Source organism: Hetaerina americana, unplaced genomic scaffold, assembly GCF_022747635.1.
Source record: "Hetaerina americana unplaced genomic scaffold, ioHetAmer1.1.p SCAF_1, whole genome shotgun sequence".
Lineage (NCBI taxonomy): Eukaryota > Metazoa > Arthropoda > Insecta > Odonata > Calopterygidae > Hetaerina > Hetaerina americana.
This window is the reverse complement of record NW_027286069.1, coordinates 109,575,507-109,601,022: the sequence shown is the minus strand read 5'-3', so window position 1 is coordinate 109,601,022 and position 25,516 is coordinate 109,575,507. Positions and strand designations below refer to the sequence as shown.

Below are 25,516 nucleotides of genomic sequence, written 5' to 3'. Positions count from 1 at the left end.
AGGCAGTTTGAGGTAGGGAGGAGAGGTGACGTGTTTGTATGAATTGCCCAGATGACCCGTCACTCGTCCCACCTCGGAGCGGCTCTTTTCCTCCATTCTCCTCTCTGCTCCCGGGCAAAGGGGCCGCCGACGCGGGAGCGCAAGGCCGGGCGCCCCACCACCGCCACGCCGCCAGTAGAAGAACCACGACAACCAGGGCTGCCCCTGATCCGGCAAGAACCTCCCGTGCAGCCCACTTTCCGGCCCTGCGTCCGCCATGGGCCGTCGCCGGCGGGAGCGTCTCGAGGTGTTTCGGCACCACCTGCTGCGGGTCGGCGAGCATCACGGGCGCCGCCCTCCGGGTGTCCAGGTGAAGCACCTGGCTGCGGTCCGGGGGCTGTGGATCCCCTGGGGTGCGGGATGCCACCTCCACCTGAAGAGGTGAGGCGAATTATATCGGCGGCTATGATGTCACGACGAATAAGAAACAGTCAAACAAGGTAAAATACGAATCGGCGTATCGAGGAGGTATTTACGGAAAACAAAAGGATTTTTATGCTTCAATCAAACCAGTAATTATAGATAGTAATTCTTTTTAACCATTCTCCATAATTCAATAATTAACAATATTTTAATGTCCTTACGATCGAATTTTCAGCAAAAAGTGGAAATATCCTATAAGAGCCAAAGGAATCTCCCTTAATATTAACTTAAGTTTTGATGAATCCGTTTCGTTGCACTGTTTCTGCGATAAATGCCTTTTCGTAGCATCAGTGGCAGAAGGAAACAGAGGAGATGAAGATGACCGTGGGCTATGATGGGGGATGAGCGAATGAGAGAGGGAGGGAGCGGTCGTAGGGGTTCGGTCGCCAGGAGATGAGGGCGAGGGAAGCTGAGACATGAGGGATTCTTGCGGTTCGGTGGTCATTGGTTGCACGGTTCACGGAGGCGATCGAGCAGCAAGCGCTGGAAACGAAGTGTCCCCACGCCTGCTGCGAGATCGTACCGGGAATCGGGGAACGATGGGGCACGGTCCTTAACCGCGTAATTCCAGAGACGGCTTATGGAAGGGGGGGTTAATTCAGACCAGATTGCTTAAGCAAGCAATATTTAAAAGGTACGCATCAATTTTGTTAAAATGAAATCCACTCCATTTTTGGATGCCAGGTAATTTTAAATGATTCCTTGGAAACGAGTAAAAGAAATATCATTTCAAGAAAGACGTCTCGGGGCGAGTAGAACTATTGCCCCGGGACCTGCCGCTCAATTCAATACGATTGCCCTTTGTTCGCCGTAAGCAGTTAAGATTGCCCTTACTTTCTTTGTGCGATTTCTTAATGGTGCCGTTCCTTTAATTCTTGAGAATTGTGAGAGGGAAGAAGGGATGCCTAAATCTGCCCGTGTCAGTATGAAATTGGAATATTTCATCGGCCTTCGCGTGGAGAGATCACATCGATTGAAGCAATATGGAGTGCTTATAGTTCACACGGTAAGAAAGTTTAATAATGCCGTTCCTTTCTAAAAGACTGAAGTCTCACATCATCGTTTTCGGAAGGTTTTCAATATCATTTTCCAAATAATCCGGCCACTTCCTTCCTTTTATTATTTTCCGAAAATCTGGAAATTTTTTTTGTATTTTAGTTTTTTACATTTTCCGGTTGGTCTGTTGTATTTTTCTCAGACTCAAATACAGTCAGATCAAGGAGGAATAACCTCACTCATTCGATTTTTCCTTTCTCCTTCCGAGGAAATGCCTCATGAAACAAGTTTAGATATTTGCCAGCGAGCGAGTTCACGACAGTCTGAAAGCTACGTGAAAGAAGAAAACGAGAAGTGAAAACTGAACACCTAAACATACGAGGTCTATCCAATAAATACGCGAACTGGTACAATCCAGCAGCCATGATGCGGACTAATTCCTCGCGCACTAGCGGTGCTAGTTGCCTGAGACCCAATGAGCCATCTGTGCTTGGCGGATCGTCGAGCTGTGCGTATGGTGCCAGTTATGTTAGTTTCTGTCGTCCTTGTTTTTACTGTTTGTCGAAAATGGAAATTGACAAAATCACGGAGCAGCGAATCAATATCAAGTTTTTAATGAAGTACCGTAAAAGTAATCAATAAATTACTGAAATGTCGACAGCTTTTTACGGTGACAATACTCTGAAGAAAATATCTGTTTTCGAAAGAATTAAATCAAACAGAAAAATCAAGAAAAAACATATCGAAAATCAAAGTCATGCTACTGCTTTTCTTTGATTTCGAAGGTGCTGTTCATCATAGATTTCTTCCTGAAGGACATACGGTAAATGCTGAGTTCTACCTTACATTTCTCAAGCATTTGAGGGGTCGCGTGCGTCGTGTGCGACAAAATTTGACTCAAGGAGATGGATGGATCCTTCACCATGACACAATACACCTGCATATTCAGCATTGATTGTTCGCCAGTTTCTGGTAAAAAATTCATTCACTATCCTTGATCATCCCCCTTACTCGCCAGATCTCGCCCCATGCGACTTTTTCCTATTCCCAAAATACAAAAATGTGATTAGGGGAAATCACTGGGAAGATATGGACACAATAAAGCCAGAAACGACGAGAAAACTGAAAAGCTTTAAGCAGCGGAAAGGTAGATGGAATAAGTGAAAAGCAACGAATGGAGAGTAAAGTGAAGCGGATAAAATCGGTGCATACTAAATTTTGCAAAATAAAGTTTTCTGCCTCAGTTCGCGTATGAATTGGACAGACCTCGTATAACCTCTATAGTGAAAATAGTGTACGATAATGTATAAGTAGTTAGTTTACGCTCAGGCAATGAGAAACTTCCATCAAAGGTAGGATCAAAATAATGATCAAAGTAAAGTAAATTTGAAAACATATCGGATTTTTGACGAGCATTTGGTGAATACCATCAAGGACAGAATCTCATTGAGCATACAAGTATAATAAGAAAGATAAACACATATATATATATATATATATATATATATATATATATATATATATATATATATATATATATGTATATATATATATTATAAATATATATATATATGAATGTAAATACAGAATTAGGCCAAATGAAGTACAAAGAATTGAACAATAAATTGAGGCGGGTAACAAATAAAGCAAAAGAAGCATGGTGGAAGACGCAGTGCGAGGGTATGGAAAGCCTGCAGAGGAAGGGTGAAATCGGTGCGCGGTACAGCAAAGTTAAATCTTTATCGGGAAGTAAGAAAGGGAGATCAACGATAGCAGTTAGAGATAAGGCAGGTAAGGTAATAGTTGACGCTGGGAAGATCCAAGAGAGATGGAAGGTATATATAGAAGAACTGTATAGTAAAGAGCTTAGACCAACAAAGTTAGACATAGAAAATGAACATGACATAGAGGAAGATAGCTTAGGTCCAGGCATACTAGACAATGAGATAGAAAGGGCATTAAGGGAGATGAAACTAAATAAGACCTTGGGGAAGGACAACATTCCCGCGGAACTATTAAAATGTTTAGGAAAATGTGGGAGGAAGAGGCTATATAGGCTGATTCGTAATATTTATGAGGAAGGAATCTGGCCGGAAGACTTTGTGAGATTAGTTTTAGTTCCTATTCCGAAAAAGGTGAAGACTACATCATGTGAGGACTACAGGACGATAAGTTTGATATCCCACACAGCTAAAGTTGTTCTCAGGATCATAAACAAAAGGATAGAGAGTAGGGCAAATGATTACTTAGGGGATGATCAGTTTGGGTTTAGGAAGGGGAGAGGTACGCGTGATGCCATTGCAGTAATGAGATTATTAATTGAGAGGAATATAGAACACAACCAGGAGGTATTTGCCTGTTTCGTAGATTTCGAAAAAGCTTTTGATAGAGTGAACTGGGGAAAACTAATGATTATAATGCAGAAAATAGGAATAGATTGGAGGAAAAGGAGGCTAATCCGCAACCTGTACATGTCTCAGACTGCTCAGGTGCGGGTGGGAAATGGGGAGTCCGGATGGGCAGTGTTAGGAAGAGGTGTAAGGCAGGGTTGCCCATTATCTAGAAAAAGGCTAAGCTAAACATTAAAATAGGAGGGCAAAAACTAGAGCAGGTAGAACAGTTTACGTATCTCGGTAGTGTTTTGGACCAACACGGTCAAAATAGTAGGAACGTAAGGAGAAGAATTGCGCTAGGCAAAGAGGCTTTCACAAGGAGGAGGGAGTTTATGACATGGACGTTGAGTAGGGATGTTAAGAAAAGACTCGTAAAAACTTTGATATGGAGCGTAACTATATACGGTGCGGAAACGTGGTCATTGAAGCAGGAGGATAGGCGTAGACTGGAGGGTTTTGAAATGTGGGTGTGGAGAAGAATGGAGAAGGTGAAATGGAAAGAGAAGAAAACTAACGAGGAAGTACTTGGTATGGTGGGCGAAGAGAGGGGTTTGTTGGGAGAAATCCTATGGAGGCAGGAAAAGTGGATGAAGGGGGTATTGACCGGCAGTGGGATGTTGAAGACTGTAATAGAGGGGAGAAAGTTGGGCAAAAGAATAAGGGAAGGAACAGGATAGGTATGTTGGACGGGATGAAGAGAGGAAGAAAGTACTCAGAGATGAAGAGGGACCTGATATAGAGTAGGATGATGGATTTTGTGTTTTGTTTCGAGTAATAAAATGTTTGTTTGGTAGTTGTGTCCATCCAAAAACCTACCTTAACCGGTAGATTACCTTAAAAAATATATGTATATATATGTATATATAATATAACATATATATATATAGTTATATATATCGGCCGACAAAGCAGAAATCTTATAAATATACCGGGTTCCTATAAGACGGCATATTACGGATACCTCGGTTCCCAAAGTGCATATTTTCATGTACCGGTGCTAATCTCTACTCCGAAGTGGCAGTTTGAAGGTAAAGCGATTGGAGTCGGTACGGCGCCAAAGAACGCCCCATTCGACACGGCCTCCTCATGAAAAGCCGAGGGCACCAGTGGCCGCAGCGAAACCCTTGACGCCTTCGAAGAATAATTTCGCCCTCTCGAAGGACTAATCCACCCTACGGCCTGCCAATGGCACTCGTGGACAACGAGTGATTTCGAATCTACTCGAACGGAGCAGGGTTTTGGCTGGGGATGAAATAGCGGGGCAGCAATCGCTGTTTGCTTCATGTTTGATTTGCCCACGCTGTCTTATTTATTTCACACCCCAGGTTCTCCAAAATAATTTATTCGGAGAGTTAATCGACAATTAAATCGAGATCCGTCGAAAATTGAGAGAAAGAAGTCGACGTGTTAGCAATTTCGAAGTCGTACATCGATGAGGAGATGTTGGGCGTTCATTGCTTATTCATCGAATCCCTTACGGTTCGCGATGAAATGAAATAAAGATGGAGGGGGGAAGGGGATGGACCATCCCCCGGCGCCCCTTGCGGGGGGCGCGGATGAATAAGGCATGAGAGGGGGGCCGGTCGAGAGGGGCGTCGTTAAGGAAGGGCGGCTGGGAGGGCAGCAGCGACCCGAGCGTGAAAAGGGCGCGGGGGGTGAGGGGTCAATGGGCGCTGACCCTGACTGTTCACCTCGGCGCACACGGTGCAAGGGTGCGAGGGTTTGATCGTGCCGAGGGAGGGTGGCCGTCTTCCAGCTCTCGGAAAGGGTCGCCCGTCTTCAATTTCAAAGAGCTCTGACATCCAGAATTGAAACGACGTAACTGTCGAATTCAAAATAAGCCATTTCCGCTGCATTACATTCTACTGAATTTCACTCTCTCTTTCCTATACGACGATCAAATGGAGTAGGAGGCTCCTCTTTAAAACAATTGCACAAATAGGAGGTACTTCGGGTCAGCAAACAGGAATATCAAATATGTAGGAAAGTTTCAAGTGAATACCATATAGAAGCTAATATATATGGTACTCTCTAGCCCGGGGTAGTATTCTGTTGACTGAAATATCCAAATACTATCTCGTTGCAACTAAATTTCATTTCAATTCAAAATATTGGGATAATAAGAACGCATTACTGTAAAATAATCTGTTCTTTAAATCCAGCGAGGCATAATCCCGTTGTTTTACACACACACGCACGCACACACATGTATTTACGAGTGTATGCTCGTATACGTTCCTTCACTCCATTTGGTGGTAGGGTCACCAAAATTTCGGAATTGGTGAGTTTCTTTTGTGTTTCTGAGTTTTTTCGCTAGAGCTATCTTAGTTTACTTTATCATTCACATTTCACATTCGTGAGACTTTCACACAAATATTTACACACACACCCACAATTTAGTTCATCAACTGAAATGCAAAGTTTGTCCATCCTACGGACAGCATCCCCTTTAATATCCGCAGATAAAATCATCACGTCTCCAGAAATTTTCCCCCCCGCATCAATCTTTCCAGCAGCTCCCTAAAACGCATTCCTCAAGAGAAACTGTTCTTACGCTGTGATAATCACCTCTATATTCCCCTTTGACTCACCACTAGAGAGCGCAAACCCCTCTCGAAGTGAAGTTCATTTGGCTCCTATAAACTAGCTCTGACCCTAGTTGAAATGTTTCTCACTTGACCATATAGTCCCCCCTTTTCGCACACTTCCCTTCCTAACATTTTCCCATCAAATCCCCTCCCTCTACCCGTGGAGTCATCTTCTCCTTTCCGGTGACAATGGTGATCGCGAAAGCACAACATTTGAAAGAATCGTGAATGTTCTCTGCTGCATTTTGTACCATGTCTGGGTCATTATTGCATATAAAAATCAACAGCGGTAGTGTATACATACGAATAGTATAGACTGAGTGTGGGTTTTTGATTGGCCATGGGACTAGACACGAGTGTACTTCCAAGCGGTGCTAACTAATTTACCAAAAAGATCTTCGAACCCCATGCTACATATTACAATAACTCATCTTTTAGCGCGTCACGCTTTTTACTCCATCCAAAATACATTTTCACTTCCTCCCTTTACTTCGCTCTACCAGCATTACTCCCTCCACATGTCACTGTAGTTAGCATCCCATCTCTTCTCAGTATTTCCTCCACCCATCTTTCCTACATTCTCTCTTCCCTACCATGCCTAGAGTTTCATCACTTCATTTCTTTTCCGTCCACTCTATTTTCTCCTTTCCACTCCATACCGCATTTCAAAATCCTCCAATAAGCCATTACTAATCCTCCATCCCCAAAGACCAAGTTTCTCAACCGCAGAAGCTGCGCTACAGGTTTACGGTTCCACCAGTCTTACTTCTTTCCCTGACGCAACTCTCATTTTAATGGCCCCAACAATCTTCCACCCTCATCGAAACCAGCGCCCAAACAGGTGAACTGTTCCACCCATCTTCCTGTGTGACTTCCAAATTTAATATTTTTCTCAGCCTTCCTATAGCTTGAGGATCCCGTTGTCGTTGTTTTTAAGATCAATTCTTGGCCCATATTTATCGCACTTAATCTGCAATTTGCTACGTAAAGGTTGCACCCCTTTGGCTACCTCGCTTAGTAACGCTTTATTATCCACAAATCAAACTGATTTAAAGAGTTTACCATCTTCTCTCTCTCCAAACTTCGACCTTTCCCATGCCTCATATATGCGTGTATTGAAAAGGAAAGGAAATAATAGACGTAGGGTACTTAACCCCTGCCTAGAAACACCAATACCGACTCTCAATTCACTTCCCAATCCGGAGACATCCACACGTTCCGGATAGGTCGTCCGCCTCTCTTTTTTGCCGCTATCTTCTTCAAAATGTTCACTAATTGTGCTCAGTTTACTCTGTCAAAACACCTTAAAATCCCTGAAGCATAAATGTACGATTTTATTGAATCGATATGGCTAATGCAATGGTGCGGTAGCTAATGCACTAGCTTCCTACTCAGAGGGCCCATGTTTGACTTCTGGAGACGGTAGATATTTTTCAGTGGTATCCCGTTCCCTACTTGAGGTGCTTTGAGGAGAGCACTATGAGTGAGTCCGTCGAATGAGATGTTAAAATTGTCTGACCCCTTGGGTGCCTTTCGTTTAGAGTAGGCTCACGTCGACGCCGGGTTTCTCTCTCAACCCTTCTTCCTTTCCCATTCATCCATTCTTAATGGCGCAAGTGACCTCAGCTGTCGGTCACCTCTCCTAAAAACTACAAATACATTTCGGAGGTCACGCAAATGACCCGCATGTCCCAGAGGCTCTTTGCCAAAGCCCTCCCCGGTCACTCAACTACTTTCCCGGGCCAGAGTTGAGCGCGCGAAGGTGTCCTCACCTGTATGTGGTAGAGCGTGAGCGGCCAGAGGGAGAGGGTGACGCTGGTTGTCTGCGTGAAAAGGTTGCCCTTGAGCCCACCTCCGTCCACTTCCCACGTGACCAGGTACACCCCTCCGCCCCTCCTCGCTTCCCACGACACCTCCGCTATCACTAGCACCCTCTGGTGGATGAGGGACATCTCGTGCAGCACCCAAGGTCCGGAGGGAGGCTGCTGCTGTTGACCAGAAGGAACGAGAAGAAAGAGAGGTCATGCGGGTGCAAAATAGGGTTGATCGCGCCAAATGGACGACAAGTGGAATTAATTGATCGAGGGGACATGGACCATCTAGTTCAATGTAATATGTGGGTGCGATGCAATGTGCGAGTATTGGTATCGGATTTGCAATCATTCAAAGAAAAAGCAAATGTTTTCCCATGCAATACTTATTCTTGATTTGCATTCATAAAGGCCGAAAACCTTTCACTTGTATACAGCATGCTTGTGGCAAAATTTGAAAATTAGTAGCAATATATAATGAATTCACGAGTAGCATTAAAAAATAACTTCAATTTGATGAATTAACGCGAAATATTTCCTTGATGTTTAGATCATAATAACACTTTGTTTCTCATGTGCAACGGCCGCTTAAGATCTCATATCCGGCCATCGATATTTTAATATAAGTAGGATTTTCGAAAGTTTCGTTCAAAAGATGCCTTGATGATAACCAGCATTTTACTTCCTATTACAAGATAGCTCTGTTACACTTACAAAAAATATTTCCCGCTGATCTGTCAATATCCATCTGTTTTTGGGTGACGACAATGTCACGCATTGAGTAAAAGGACAAAACAATCAACGTTGAGGTCGTGATTTCGGCCATGACCTTATTCTTTGCCCTTAATCTTAAACCATACACACGAGGTTTTCTGTAATCACGTTAATTATATAAAATTAAACGTGCCCAATGGGTAACAATTAACAAATACAGCCACTGGTCAAAAAAATATAAACATGTACTCTTAACAACATGCATTATTACTATAATTATAGGATTACTACCTATTTTGTTGGGTTCTAGATAGACACGGCCTGCACAACGGTTTAATAGTATATAGTATACTTGCCTCTCCTAAAAAAATCAACCTAACAACTCACAATACAATAAACCCCTCTTCATCTCTGTGTAGTTCATTCCTCCCTTCATTCCATCCAGCATTCCTACCCAACCCTGCCCCTTCCTCGTTTGCCTAACCTTCTCCCCTCTGTTACAATCTTTAACATCCCCTTGCCGGTCAATACCCCCTTAATCCATTTTTCCTGCCTCCTTAGGATTTCTTCCTATTATCACCTCTCCTTACCTACCACGCTTACCACGTCCTCATTTGTTTTCTTTTGTCTACTTCAACTTCTCCATCCTTCCCCACATTTCAAAAGCCTCCAATCTATTTCTATCATCCTGCTTGAGTGACCACGTTTCCGCGCCGAACATAACTACGCTCCATTCCAAAGTCATCAACTCCCAATTCCTCAAGAAAACTTCTTTGCGTAACGCGATCGTACCTCTTCAGTCACTATTACTTTGACCCTCTCGGGCAGGAATACTTATATCCGAGGTTGGATAACTGTTCTAACTGCTCTATTCTATGAACTCATATTTTCATATTTAACTTCGCCTTGCTCTTTCTGGATAATCAGATAACCTTCGTTTTATTTATATTTATTCTCATGGCACACGTATCGCATTATCTTTTCAATGTACTCAGCAATCCTTGCATTCCATTGGCTGATTAACAAGCTAAAGCTTGGTCATCCGCAAACCTAATTGATTTTGTAAATTTTCCGCCGACTTTCATTCCTGTCTCCAGTTATTCCCATGCATATTTAATTATTTCCTCCACATATACGTTGAACAGCACTGGTGATTATGGACAATCCTGCCTTACACCTCTTCCTAACACTGCCCATCCGGACTCCCCGTTCCCCACTCGCACCTGAGCAGTCTGAGACATGTACAGGTTGCGGATTAGCCTCCTTTCCCTCTTATTTATTCCTATTTTCTGTAATATATGAATTAATTCTACCCAATTTAGTATATCAAGCGTCTTATCTAAATCTACAAATATATCCTGACAAATAGACAATACAATATGATGACAACGACAAATAGACAATACGAAACACACAAATAGATCCTGACTGTGTTCTATATTACTCTCTATTAGCGCTCTTGTTACTGCAGTAGCATCACACGTGCCTCTCCCTTTCCTGAAACCAAACTGAATATCCCCTAAGTAATCATTTGTTTTGCTCTCCAACCTCTTATTGATGATCCTGAGAACCACTTAAGCTGCGTGCGAAAGCAAGCTTATTGTTCTGTAGTCCTCACATAAAGTAGCCTTTACTTTTTTCGAAATAGGAAGTAACATTGATTTCACAAAGTCCTTCGGCCAGATTCCTTCTTTATAGATGCTATGAATCAGTACATATAGACTCTTCCCCCCACATTTTCCTAAACCTTTTCGTATTTTCATAGGACTGTGGTCCTCCCCACGTCCTCATTTGATTTAAATTTTTTTAAAGTACTCTCTATCTCACTATCAACTAAGCCTGGACCTAAGCTATCCTCATCTACTTCATTCTCTTTCTATGTATAACCCTACTGGTCAATTGTTTTCACCACACAGTTCTTCTATATATTCCTTCCATCTCTCTTGAATTTTTTCTGGTTCAATTAATATTTTCCCGCGGCTATCTTTGCTTGCATGCAAAAATTTTACCTTCTTACTTCCTGAAATGGTTTAACATTAATGTTTAATGCAGCAATTCCACTCTTCCTTTGCAATCATTCCATGACCTTGCAATGCGCTGAATGCGTCTGATCACTGTCGAGGTTTCAACTTTCCCCCGTTTATTCCCACGCCGATCTTCATATTCATTTGCTCTTTTCTTCCTTTTACTTCGGTGTAATAAACCCTTAACGACATAAGGAAATTTTATTTAATAAATTCAGCCCATAAACGCAGTAATGAACCCCCATTGAGAGCGAACGATTCCATCTTCCAGCAACTAAGCGCTAGCGGATGCTCTGGTTCCAATCTTCTTATCCTCAGCCATAATGTTTCTATAGCTAGCTGATATTCCTCTTTTTTCCTTCTGGTTAATGCTTCTACATTTATATACATCATAAACTGTCTCTATCTTGCTATAGTGTGTTACAAATCATTATTGCCGAAATATGATCTGAATCGGTATTCACTACTGGGAAACTGCAAATTAAATCGCGCTATTCCTAAATCTGTGCCGGGCCATAATAAGAGTCCGACTGATATATTTTTAAAACCCTGCATATTCTCCATTTATATCTACACCTGTTGTGGTGTGTGAACCAACAGTCGCTTCCGATTAAGCACTATTTAAGGCAGCACTTTATTTCTTTCTCCCCGCGGTCATTCCTCGTGCCTAAACCGTAGTAACTTACCAAAACACCATCTCTTCCTTCGCCTGCCGTCGCATTCCAATTCCCCATCACTATCAAATATTTCCCTGCAGGAGCACACGCGATTATGTCCTCTAACTGATCGTATATTCTATCGGCCTCTTCCTCCTCATGGTTGCTCGGTGGCATGTATACCTGAAAAATGACCAAGTTCGTCGGTTCTGTTTTTATCTCTGCTAGTAATATTCTATCTGTCGCCTGATCTATGTTGACTACGCTTCTTCCTACCTCTTTATTTAATATTATGGCCACCCCTCGTTGGCTCTCGTCCCCGCCGCTGTATATTATTCTATAATTATCACTCCAGTAATCCCTGCTATCCTTCTATCTCACCTCGCATATACCTAAAATATCTATATTTCCCCTTTCCATCTCTCGCATAACATTCTCCAGTATCCCTCTCCTCATCATTGTCCTAACATTCCACGTTCCTATTCTAACTAATTTGGTCTTCTTCTCCTGCGTCTTCTGTCCTGCTGCTGCCGATTTTCCCTTGCAAGGGTTTCGTGGGATGACGACCGCGGAAGCTTTGCCTCTCCCGCTGCCGGGAAAGACTAACGGCCGATTGCACCGAGTCCAGTATGTGCCAGGACTCATATTTCTCTATACTGTCCATCATTAAAGTCTTGGCAATCATAATTGATGTGGTTTCCCGTTACCTTCCTCAATAGTACTTTTAACATGACATTATAACTCAATGGCCGCCCCACTGTGGTCAGATGCCTTTGCAGCCACCTCACTGAGGAACATACGCTGCGTGGAATAACTTTTGTTTGGATACCAGGAGCAATTATCATTGCTCCCGCTACTACAACCCTAAGAATAATCAAAATGCACAAGTCCTTCCACCACGCCAAGGTCGTAGTCCATGCGGGTACCCGTTGAAAATCCAAAAATGGGTTATTACATGAAAGAGATTTCTTTATACTTAACACGATAAAGGTGATAACATACCGTTTCTATTAGAAAATAGCTGAGTAATGATCGAAAGCTATACATCGAAAGTAGTACCTTTAAGTATTCCTATTTCGTGCACCCTATTCGCAACAAAAACTCGATTAACGGAGAGCTACCTAAAGCCACTAGCCTTGTCCCTTTGGTTTGGGTGGTGGGGTGTCGTGCAATTAAATAAATCTTTAGATAAACATCATTTGGAATTGTCCATCTTACATGAGTTGAATGCTATGTTAATCCACGACTGCTTTGCATGTTAGTCCGCCCTTTTATTACGTTTTCTTATTTGTCTTCTTAGTGTAGTCAGTGTTTACTAACATGATCATAATTGTACGATACTGTGTATAACTCGCAGTGTGTGTGGATGCTGTATGAATAGTACAAGTTCATTGTACGTTCATTCGCCCCCCTTTTACTTACCCTTCCGGTGGATCGCAGAGTGTCATTTGTTTTTGGAAGTATTGTAGTATGTAAAAATTGTAGTATGGCTGGTGACCAAACACCCCCTGCCACACGTCCTCGAGATGGGTTACAGGGAGAACATAGATATAGATGAGACCAAGATGCGGCTACTGACCTGCCTAGCGACGACCTGGTCCGCAGAGGCGGTGGGGAAGAGAAGGGCGAGCTGGGCGTCGTCCAGCGGAGATGTCACCGCCTCCCGGATGATCAGGGGCCAGCCCCCTTGCCCCCCGGCTTGTCCCTCGCCCTGGGGGGCGTCCCGGGGGGATGGCCGGTCCGGAGGGGGCGACGAGAGAGCCCGGGGGTGAAGGGTGGCGGGCGTGGGGGACGGGCTCGAAAGCGACTGTCCGTCGGCGGGGCTGTAAATGGTCACCAGTCCCTCGGGGCCAACCACGAGCACGCGGATGTCCAGGTGGTGGGCCGCCGACGGCGAGTCTCCCAGGCGGGCCTCCAAGTCCACCGTCTTGAAAAGGGAGGAAAAATGTCAGGGGCAGTTGTCACTCTCAATAAAGGGCAGCTGTCGCCCTCCGCGTGCGATATACTATGTAGTTTTCAACGCGGGGTTTGCAAGGATTGAAAAAGATGGAGGCATCAATGGAAATTACGACTGGCATTAGTCTGTCACCACCATAATATAGGGTTTAGATGCACTTTGTGCCGTGCTAAGCTTGACTTAGAACAGGGTCAGTCCTTATCCCCTCGATTCACCTTAAGCCGACAAATAGATTAAATAATAACTTGTCGGAGGCGGATTTTGGATTGACTCAAATGAAATTTCACAACGTTCTGATCTCACAAAAAATAGCCACGTTTTTAAATACAGTCTATCACTTAACGAAACACCTTCGCCGCCTGAATTTCAAAAATCAATTTTTCCAGTTGTATGTATGTGCTTTTTAGTTGAAATCTCCCTAAATAGGAAGAATAATAGAGAATGAACATAGGAATGGCGGCAAAGGGAAAGAGAGGAATAGCATGGGCAATGGACCAAATATTCTTTGGAGGAGGAAAAAAAGGCCGACAGACCTGCGTGACCTGCATCCAAGAGGCGGCGCCCTGCGCCCTGGTCATCAAAACGTAGACGACGTTGGCGCTCCGGGGAGGGCGGGAGGGTCGCGCGGGCCACCGGACGAAGACGAGGGCACTTCCCCCCTCCGAGGTCATCACCACCACTTGCACCACCTGATGGCCTCTGGTGTGCACCACCGGCACCATCTGTCGATTCTCGCCGCCCCACCTCTCCTCTTCCTGGTGGAACGAGCACGCCTGCTGGCAGCCTGGAAACTGATCGAGAGACCGCCGGAGGCGCCAAAGGTAAGCTCAACACTTTAAATACAGTGACTCGAGAAGGATTTAAACCCAACCTCAGAAATGAAAGAGGCACACGAACAAGAACTCTAACTTGTTGTTCCATGAGTAATTTTACTTGCAAACTCGTTTAGGTAAAGAAAGTGCAAATACATACATAATATGAAAGGGAGTTATCTAATTTGGTTCTCCTGTTTCAGATCTGAAAATTTCCATTTAAATAAGAAATAAGAAAGAAATTATTTGGGTGATTTCATTGACCAAAACTGTGACGACCCTGAAAAGTGTTGTAATTGCCAAACTCACGCGAGCCCATGGTGCAACAAAGCGAGAAGGCCGACGTGAACATGGAAGCAAAGATGAAAACATTGGACCCTTCGAGAGATTGAAAAAAAGTTTGTTTATGAAATGGACATTTTTAAAAAATAACCAAAAATCAAAATAATAATGAGCAGGCACATGTTTTTAGATGAACGTATTAAAGGAGTAAGGAATAATGAAATCGTGTAATACCCCAAATGGATATTTTTAAAGTACAAATTGGCTCATATTTGGGCCATATTTCATTTATGATTCTGTTTTTCTCAAAAAAAAATATCGTTTAAAGAACTCATTGGAGGAATCTCTCTGATTCAATCTTCCGTAGTAGTAGTGGTATTTATGGTAGGCGAACGACAGCTGCGGTCATTTGCGCCAATAAGGATGGACAGGAAAGGATGAAGAGTGGAGAGAAACACGGCGTCGGCATTAGCCTACTCTTTACGAAAGGCGCCAAGAAGTTCCACAGTTTAACGTCCCATCCGACGGACGGCGTACTCACTCAAAGTGCCCTCCACGAAGCACCTCAAGTAGGGATCGAGATACCACTGAAAAATATTCAACAACGCCGGGATTTTAACCCGGGACCTCTGAGTGGGAAGCCAGTAGCACCACCGCACTATTTCAATACCCTTCAAGCTTCCGTTTATTTTGCAAGTTCCCTTGTATTTCTACGGGGATTGGGTTGATGCAATTACGGGCATCTGTTGGTCCAATTCATCAGCTTACACCTCGGGTGTCCGGGGTTCGATTCCTGCTGCTGCAAAATGTCCCAGAGAAATCCCAATGGGCATGGGCTCAGGCTGTGAGGAGGCCAATTTGAGGTTCCCGCAACATGGCTCACACATGGCATTGGTGTCAGCTGGAAGGCGATTCAAGTACCAAGTACGTGACACCAATATATCATGATCATCGTACATAGTCTACACACAGATGATGGGCATTTTACGGTTCAGCATAAACTAGTACATATTAACTATCACGTGGGCAAACATTTTTTGCCATGCACTATTCCCTTAATTGGTTTCTTCGTTTTATCTACCAACCTTCACACCACCCGGAAACCGATTGCATCCGCCGTCGCCTCTCCCCCTTTTATCCGATATTTTCATTTCCATCGCGACCTGAAACAGCAACCCGCCTCCGCTATATCTGCTCCATCTAACAGTTCTAACCTTCTAGACTTTTGCCCAAAATGTTACCCACTATCACCTTATTTGAAATATCATTGCTAATTATTTTCCTCGACATGCTTCCCTAGATATTGCAAAAGTCTCTGATCAACGCCTTTTCTCGGCGAGCAGTTTTCGATTTTGGTAACCACTCGGCATTCCGAGTTAAGTCAAAAAAGAGCGAATGAGTCAATCAGTCTGCCCAGTTTCATCACTTAGAAAATAAATTAGCTTCATTTTGTTAACAACTCGTTAATCGAAAAACGGAATATTTCGCTGGGACTTGGGCTCAAACAATTGACTATAAAATAATATAGCGCTGAGTGTGTTGTAGTATAACTACAAACATAATTAGTTGGAGGAGGTTAATGATGTAATTTTAACTTTATGATTCGAGCATACCATCATGGAAAGCAAATAATTAGTAAGAATTGTTTTTTCGGTCAAAGTGACTTTGCATTTTAAAACTATTTCTTTCCGCTCAAACCGATTCCATGCTATTCTTTGGTTTTTCACAAAAGACGTTCCCCGGCGAATCTGTCAAAAGAAGCCTCAAACCCGATAACCGCAAATCCCACTCCTCGTCACTCCTTTCGGGAAAATAAGGATGGAGGAGGGGTCCCCGCCCAGCCGCCCCCACCCGGCCGCCCCCGCAGTCGCGGCGACCGGAATTGAAATTGACGGCGGAGAAAGCCTCGCCTGCCGAACCAGGAATAAAGCGTCGGAAGGAAAGTTGAGTGATTGGCTGATTGAGTCAATACGGAGCCCCTTCGTAGACGCAGCTGCCATCAGGGGCTGCCATCCTGAATTCGAAGGCCGGTAGTCTTTCTTTCGCCTTTCCTACTTATTCTCAGATTATATCTCCAAGGAACGTTGAATTCGTTTAGCAAACTCAGACAATGGCGGAGTAAGAAGAGGCATATCAGAAACATGAATAGAACTAATTATTTTGTGTATTCTCCATATTTTTCCCTGAAAACTGTACTCTACCCAAGACACAATGATTCCGGCACTTTACCTCGGTGCTAGGATTTTGAAACGTTGAAATGCATTACCCGCAAATAAGCATCATTATAGGAGGTTCATCGATATTAGTCGACAGTGCCATTCTTAAATAGCAATGGACAAAAATATTACAAAAGTTTACAAAAAATTAGTATAATATCCAACTACTTTCATTGCGTTTTTAATAATCATTTACAAGAGCAATACGAGTCACCACCCGATCGCTTCAATAATCCTGAGTCTGAAATCGCAATCCCTCCTATAATAATTACATGCCAACTTATAGTCCAAGCATATCGCCAGCCCCTGATTAAATACCTGCTCGCGTGTTCATAACGATGTCATTAGAAATAGCTCTTTATTTGGAAATAATATTTAATAAATCCATAAAATATCGCACAGTACCGAAGAACTAAAAAGTAGCCAATGTCAAGCCAATATTTAAAAAATATCAACAGAGAAGATCCGTTCGAGAGCGAACGATGCCATCATCTAGTAACTCAGCGCCCGTGGTTGCCCAGGTGACGAGGGTAGGGCACCGCAGGACTTGCTTCTTCAGGGAATTTACTGCCTTTAAGGAATTAATTCCTAAGAAGAACCTTCAGCTGCCTCTTGGGGAAGGGATACCGACGACCCAGCCGAGAGTGTCTCCAAACCGGCATCAAAGGATTGCGATCAGGCGATCGCTTCGACTATTGGTCTTTCGCAAGATCAGGAGATAACGAAGGCCACAGGCGGGAAAAAGGCGACGAGGAGGATGTCGGTACCACCAGTATCTTCAGTATCATCATCTTCCGCGCCCTCGGGTGACGAGAAAGGGGCAGAGCGAGGATAAAAATCAGCACAGAAGGACGCTGAGTGCTTCGCGGTGGTAAAGCACAAGAAGATAATGAGGACAAAACCTTCTTCAAGCGCAGCGATAGCACCATCAGCGCCGGTCTCCACAGTACTGCGCGGGCCTTCTAAGGAGTAGGAAAAGGAGGCGCCGTCACGAGCTGTCCAGACCTCTCAAAACGCTGAGGTCACAGTGCAAGAAACCACTGCACCCGGAAAGTTGCCTAAGCCGTCCATCGCGTCGGGAGGTTCTCCCATCGGGGATTTAGGTTTTAGACCTCTTGTCGTCGGCAGAGGAACCAATTGCGTAGAAAAAGAAGAAAAATAACCGACAAAGTAGGCTCCAGTAACCACCACAGAAGCAACTGCCACCTCCTACATCGCAGTGCCGGAGACGGAGCGCGATGGCCTAAATACGCCCGGAACAACGGCAGAAACCGATCCGGGCGCAGAACGTGTACGCCTATGGCCAAACATGTACCGGTCCTTTCCAGGGTCAAGTCCTTTCCGGAGGGATCTATTTCCCTCCCCAAGAGGAAGGCAAAGACCGGGAACTTAAGGAGACAGTTGCGACCATCACCAAAATTCTCCGGCGTCATGTGAGTCATGTCAGAGAGAGGGCCAGCTACTCCACCCGCTCCTGGAGGAACTAGTAAGCAGCGGGACGGTTTCATCAATCAAACATGGCTACACGAACCATCTTCCTTGCGCAGTAAAATGCAAACGGTGTTCTTCGCCGGCATGGAGAGCTGCGGGTTTTCTTCCAGGAGAAAAATGCAGTCCCCACCGCCATCAACGATACGCATATCAGACCATTTTGGCGTCCGAAGAATTTCCAGTTGGACCATCTCCCGGGAAGACAGGGAACTTCAAGTTCAAATGAGCCATTGATCTGGAGGTGCGGCAACACTCGTCCACAACTCCATCGAGAACCGAGCATGTCGATGATTCCTCATTCACCCGCAGAGTCCGTCTCGGTGGATATCTAGACCCAGGGAGGATGACTCCGAGTCTCTTCCCTATACTTTCCTCCAAGGAAGACATGGGATGCAATCATTCTGGGGTACTTGAATACCAAGTGTCCCACTTGGCATTCGCAGTCCTCCAATCAGGGAGAAGATGCCCTGCGAGATCTGGCTGACCTAGGAGGGGCTGGTCATTCTGGGTCCGACGACACAGACGCACGTGATGGGGTACGCCCCAGATATCGCAATTGCTCACGGTATCCAAACGACCCAGAGCATGTACCCGTGCCTCGAACTGTCATCTGACCATAATCCCATGCTGCTACTGGTGGGAAGGCGAGCGCTCCTCAGGTGTTCTTCACGTCACCTTGACCTGCCGTCCGCCAATTGGAAATCCTTTCGACGGCTTGTCGTCGGAGGATTGTCACCTAAGGACCCGCCGCCGCCAACATTCGTGGAAGTGGCCAATCAGATGGTCGCCCACCTTTCCGCGGCGGTAACTAACGAGATTCCTCGGAAGAAAACGTGGAGGTCATGCCATCGTATTCCACCTCCTTCGACGGTTCGGTGTATCACAACACGCTGGTACAGTGTCCGGCGTCTATGGCAACGACACCGGACCCAAGGTCTTCGGCGGTAGCTTTCAGAGCTGAACAAAGCGGCCGAAAGCGCCCTCCGGTAAGTCCGCACGGATCACTGGGAGACGCATGCGCGGGAGGAGGTTATCTCGGAGGACGGTAAAGAGGGCATCAACGGCATGTGGAAGGCCTGCAGGAGGCTTCGGGCCCCTCGGTGGCTGAACCCGGTTATCGCCACTCCGGATATAATGTGGCGAGATCTCCCGGGGAGAAAGCGGAAATGCTCGCGAACAGAGCGTGTAAACTTCCGAGGCGGATATAAAAGTGAGGACGGCTGACGACATAGAGAGTACGTAGAAGAATTCGGCACGCGTTAGTAGCCTTGGTGGCTGGAATGGTGACCGGGAAGTGTACACTTAAATGACACTCGGACTTATAAATCCTAAGATTGGTTTACTACAGCCATCAATTCTTCTCTATTCCGAGTTTATTCTCTCCTCTCCTGTTTTTGCTTCTCTATGTTATGTCCTTCTTACTTTATCATATGTACATGTCTCTTGTTATTCCTCATAGGATCTTCCCTTCATTTTTCCCTTTTATTAAGTATCTTAGTAATAGAGTTTAAATTATTTTGATAAAGATGGATAATTTACGATATATCAGCGACCATGACATTAAGCCTGCGCAATTATCATAAGCCTAAATGCCCAGCTACTGGTAGTGATTATTTCTTCTTTTAGAACAGAATTAGAACATTAACGATACCTTGAAAGAAACACAATTGAGTACAAGACATTGAAACAAATTAAACAATAGGCACTAAAGAAAGAAATTGACAGTTACAGGGGATAAGTTTCTTTTACTTTTCGAAGGAACAGTTCCGACATATGCAGCAACCATTATCGCCAACACTTCACGCATCCTCATGGCATCGCCAATGCCGTCCCAATGGTTTCAATAAGAAATATCAATGGACTAAATATCAGGGTATATATCCCCGTCACTCACGCAAATGCCTTTCTCCGAGCACATGGCTCCCCAGACGGCGTAGTTGGACTGCAGAAGCTCGCAGTTCTCCCAGCACTGGAAAGAGAAATACAGTGGGTGTTGAAGAAATCATCAAGAAAATATAAAGGCCTCTAAATAGCATGGTCGGAACAGATGTATAGAATAAATGACACAAAATATCAAGCACCCAAGTAAAAAATTTGGATATTATTTATCAAAATCTGAAAGCCTACTCTTTTTGATATTTTCAACATCTGACTCCATCGATCTTATCTCTCTCCCCTCCATAGTTTTAACGTCATAAATTTCATTTTAAAACTTAGCGTTCATTGTGCCCGAATTCCGCTTTGAATAAGTTGCCATTATAGAAAGTACGGGACTAACTGTAGTGCAGGATGTCATCTTGTACTTTGTTAGGAGATAAAATGCATCGTCATACAGTTGTATAAGCTTTGTACATCCAAAACCTACCTTAAGCAGTAGATTACCAATAATAATAATGACTAAGCTCACGATATTCTTGCCGCTCCTTTGCCTAACTGACTGACAGCAAGCACGAGGTTTGCCTCGCTTTCGTCCCTATTCTTACGGTAATAGAATTTGTAGAATTATCGAGCAATCCCAAAGCAACATTTGAGGGTTCCCAATTTCGTATTTATTGCCGTTGATATGGTTCAAATTTTTCTCATTCATGTCAAATATTTTTGTTCACTTCACCAGTTTCCTACAAACCTTTCCCCGATGAATATTTAATTTTTTATCTTTTTGACTTATCGCTTGCGAATGTCATGTCCCTCAAACGAAAGCTACGGCAAGCAGTATATTAGTTGAGCACATTTTCGATGAAGAGGCCGTTCGCCATTCCATGAGTTCCCTAGAAAACATTAGCACAAGACTAAATAATTTCAGGTCCCGCAGATGATTCCGAGTTACTGGACTTGGCCATATTCCTCTGAAACATCACCAGCATTAAAGAAGGACAAAATGTTTGCAAACGTCTTCCCGTAAAAATAACGGTGGACAACTGCCGGGAAGTATTGGTTGTTGTGCAGGTGATAGATGTGTTTGGGTGCGCCAACAACTGATACGCCTTACAACCCAATGCGCCCATTATAAATATATTAAACGAACTAAATTGGTGCACGATCAACATTAAAGCAAGATTTTGTGCCTTTTATCACTTGAATGTTACAAGGGACAAGATTCCTTTAAAAGAGTTATTACACATCTAAGGGCATCTGGGTTTATCGCCTTGCCGAAGAAACGAGGTCTCCCTCGACGTTCTGCCCGCCGCTCGATACCTAACGCATTCCCTCAGTGAGTGACCGATGAATGGGTGACGACAGAGCCAGGTCGACCTCTAATAAAATGTTCGAGGATGCTTGTGATGGCCGGCGGGGGGAGACAAGTCAAAGGGCGCGGTCGCTGTTTCCTCTTCCCCCCGAACGTCATAGAGCACGACGGCCCTCCAACTCCCCTGGCCCTCACCTCGGGGCCCCGAAGTCGCTTCCATTGCGAGGACCCCTCGCACGTGGACACCGAAGGGCCAAGACGCCGGTCGCTATCAGACCCTTCGCTATGCAACATGCTTCACTCTGCTTGACACAAAGACCTTTTGTCCTCGAAATACGTCAGGGTAGAATGATAGCATCTCAAGTCGATGTCATTAATCACCGATAAGATAGAGAATATCCACGAGTTAACAATAAAATAATTTATTTTCATCTACCAATGCATTAAGGGCATGTGAATACAGAATATTCTTCGGCCAAAAAAAAAATAAAAAATTCGAATTCCCTCCGAGGGCGAATGTGTTCATCTCTCCGTCTCTCTCTCTCAGCATCGCTTAGAAAGAGAGCAACTGAAGAAGTACATTGATTTCAATCCATTTGAGTCAGAAGGTGTACGTATATGTTTCAACTTATCGCGTGCCGGCAAATAGAAACATGGTTATTGAAAAGAGTTTAATTAAAAAATAAAATGCGCTTAATATCTAGAAATTATAAAAGAAGCCAAATGGTGAACGCAACCACTATCGGCAAAGTCCGGAGCTAGTTCTCGGATCGGATCGCGGACGTCCTTACTTTCGGCCGGCGAGAAATCCCTTCCGATTCAGACGGAAGCTACTTGCCTTCGGTTCGGCCTACGGTGAGATCCACTTTTCGCAACTGATCCGTCCTATCGTTTGGGGGGGGAGGGCCACAATCCTAGTCACCGCCCTCCATCCCGTCCCTTTTCGCCACACTCAGCCGCCCCCTTCCACCACCTTCCCCTCCATCGCCACTCCACTCCACCACCACCCCCCTCCACCGCCAATCCTCCTCCACTCACCCGAATAATTCCAACTTTGATAATTATGTGACGATTAGTATGACAAGGATGAATGCCTTAGGAACATCACGCTCGATCGTGTTTCTCAAGTGTCGATCCGATCAATAGCACTCGTATAACACGACTGCCGCGCGCACTCGGGAGATGCTCTCAAAAACGGTGCCTACTTCCTTGTTGGATGTGCTTCTGATGATCGTCTTTCAAATCCCTCTTCACTGACAGGTAGATAGATAGATAGATAGAGGTCTTTATTTGGGCGCAATTGAGACCTAATGGTCTCTATTCCATTTAACCCATCGTCATATACATATTATGTTAGGCATTTAACTTATAGTTACATTCATATGTACGAGAAACAGACAAATTCATTTAGCACAGATTTGCACATCAAAAAGAAAAAAATTATATATATATTTATTTTATTTATTTATTTATTTAGTAAAAAATTGTGCACATACAGCAGGATTGCCAATTTACAGTGACACATATAACAGGAACATATAAGGACACAAACATACAAACATCAACAAGACTATACTATTGAGGGAGGTGTGAGAGATGTGTCAGAGAAAGGTTTATGAATGTGTTGGCTGGGAGTGAGAGGGGGTCGATACTTTCGGGAAGGGAATTCAGTAAAGCGGGGAGACGGAAGAAAAGGGACCGTTTGGTGAGGGACAATCTGGGAACGGGTTGGTGGAATAAAGAGCGATCGCGAGTAACTCGGGGGGGAACTCTGAAATTGATAAGGGAAATTAGTTCAGGACAGTCGTTAATGGAGTTAAGGGTGTTATGCATGAGTTTTAAATCGGATTTTAGACGTAGAGTGGAGAGATTACAAATCGAGAGCGAGGAAAGAAGTGATTCAGTGGGCGAGTCCCGAAGATGGGGGACTCTGTACTTGACAATTTTACTGAAAAAATTAGTTATCGTGTTAAGGGTATTAAGGTTAGATAGGGCAGACATTGACCATATAGGGGAGCAGTAGGTAATTAATGGTAAGATAATGGTTGAGAAATATGCGGTTAGAGATTGTACATCTTTTATTTCTGTGTAGCGGTAAAGTAGACCTAGAAGAGACATGGCTTTGCATTTAACTGCTTTGATATGACCTGAGAAATTTAGTTTGCGATCAGTTAATACACCAAGATCCTTGACAGAAGCAACACGATTCAGAGGAACTGAATTAATTGTATAGTTAAAGGTAAGAGGAGATTTTTTTAGGGAGAGAACTAGAGTATTGCATTTATTTGAGTTTAAATTTAGCATCCATGTGCTGCACCATTCTGAAATTTTATTTAAAGCCTCCTGAAGGTGGTAGCAATCCGTGGGGGAATTAATTTCCTTAAAAATTTTGCAGTCGTCGGCATATAGTAACGTGTGGGCTAGGGAGGTCGGGACTAGGGAAGCTAAGTCATCAATGTACAGATTAAAAAGATATGGTCCGAGAATACTACCTTGAGGAACTCCAGATGTCACAGAGGACCAAGGAGATGATAATATAAATATATAAATATATATAATGATGATAGTATATATATATATATATATATATATATATATATATATATATATATATATATATATATATATATATATATAATGGGCTGACACAATATAACACAAATAGAAAAGAATAGACACATTTAAAAGAACACTCACACGGTAAATTGTTCGAGCTTTCGACCCTCTCAGAGGCCTTCTTCAAGAGAGACTCATTGAGACTTCATCAGAGACTCAGTCTCTCTTGAAGAAGGCCTCTGAGAGGGCCGAAAGCTCGAACAATTTACCGTGTGAGTGTTCTTTTAAATGTGTCTATTCTTTTCTATTTGTGTTATATTGTGTCAGCCCATTATTGTGCCGCTCGTGTGAGTTTTTCCGTACAATCGTTATATATATATATATATATATATATATATATATATATATATATATATATATATATATATATATATATATATATATATATATATATATATATATATATATATATATATGCACATACATACACACATCATAAGGGAAAAAGGTAAGCGTTCTCATTAATGAATTTGGCGTGGCTACGAGGCCGAACGATACGAAGTCAGAGATTAGATTAAGCGCCATGTATACTGAAGAATATCGCATTGAGAAATGAGGAAACATTTGTACGATCCGATTAAACAGGACCGTAGTGGGAAGTTCAATTGCATTACTTTCGGAGTGCACCCAGTATGAAACAATGATTCACTGAAGCAATGATTCTTCTCTGGCCATCTTACCAAATATACCGACTAACTTCAGTTGCTTTTTTTCTACGCAAACTTCCGGGAAACGAAACGACAGTCATTGCCGACAGCAGTGCTTTTCCTCGTTAACTCGACAATGAAAAGGGAGGCCGGAGCGAGGGGCGGCGGCAAAGGGGATGGATGAGGGGCCGGTGGCGGGGGGAGGAGAGGCGGGGGAGGGCGGTTGACGTGCCCCCGGCGAAGAGGGACCCGAAATCCGAGAGAATTGACCGTCCGGCATTTGGTGGCGTCCCTCCTTTTGTCCGCCCCTCACACGCACGCAGACACACACACGGAGTCGAGGGCGCACGCCCGCCACTCATGCCCCGAGGGAGGCGCAAGAGTGAATAGTTGTCCCTTCTCGTCCTCAATTAACGGCGAGGGCAAAGTTCGACGGATTTCGGTCAAATGAGAGGAGGAAGTACGGGACAAATTAAGCTGCTATGTCATTTTTTTGAAGAAGTTGATCATTGACTGAAGGGCTCAAAATTCTCTGCACTTATTTGACATTGAAATTTTAATTAATGTTGAGTGATTACTCTTGAAAAGGATTAAATCTCTCAAACATCTCTTCCTCATTCCAAGCGAAACTCCACCCATTTACTGCTTTTTCATTTACCACATA

General features: G+C 43.9%; 1 protein-coding gene across 1 annotated transcript in view; it reads right to left on the bottom strand.

The window, feature by feature from the left end:
- Nucleotides 1-295: 295 nt before the first annotated feature.
- Nucleotides 296-25,516, bottom strand: part of LOC139695054 (uncharacterized) — a gene marked incomplete at its 3' end in the record, with an annotated part of 79,497 nt that continues 54,276 nt past the window's right edge. The window contains exons 2-6 of the mRNA XM_071593698.1: nt 20,297-20,371; nt 14,135-14,392; nt 13,224-13,571; nt 8,212-8,427; nt 296-412 (exon numbers count right to left, since the gene is read on the bottom strand). Of these exons, the coding sequence (XP_071449799.1) occupies nt 296-412; nt 8,212-8,427; nt 13,224-13,571; nt 14,135-14,392; nt 20,297-20,371 (1,014 nt within the window). The remainder of the gene's footprint in view (nt 413-8,211; nt 8,428-13,223; nt 13,572-14,134; nt 14,393-20,296; nt 20,372-25,516) is intronic.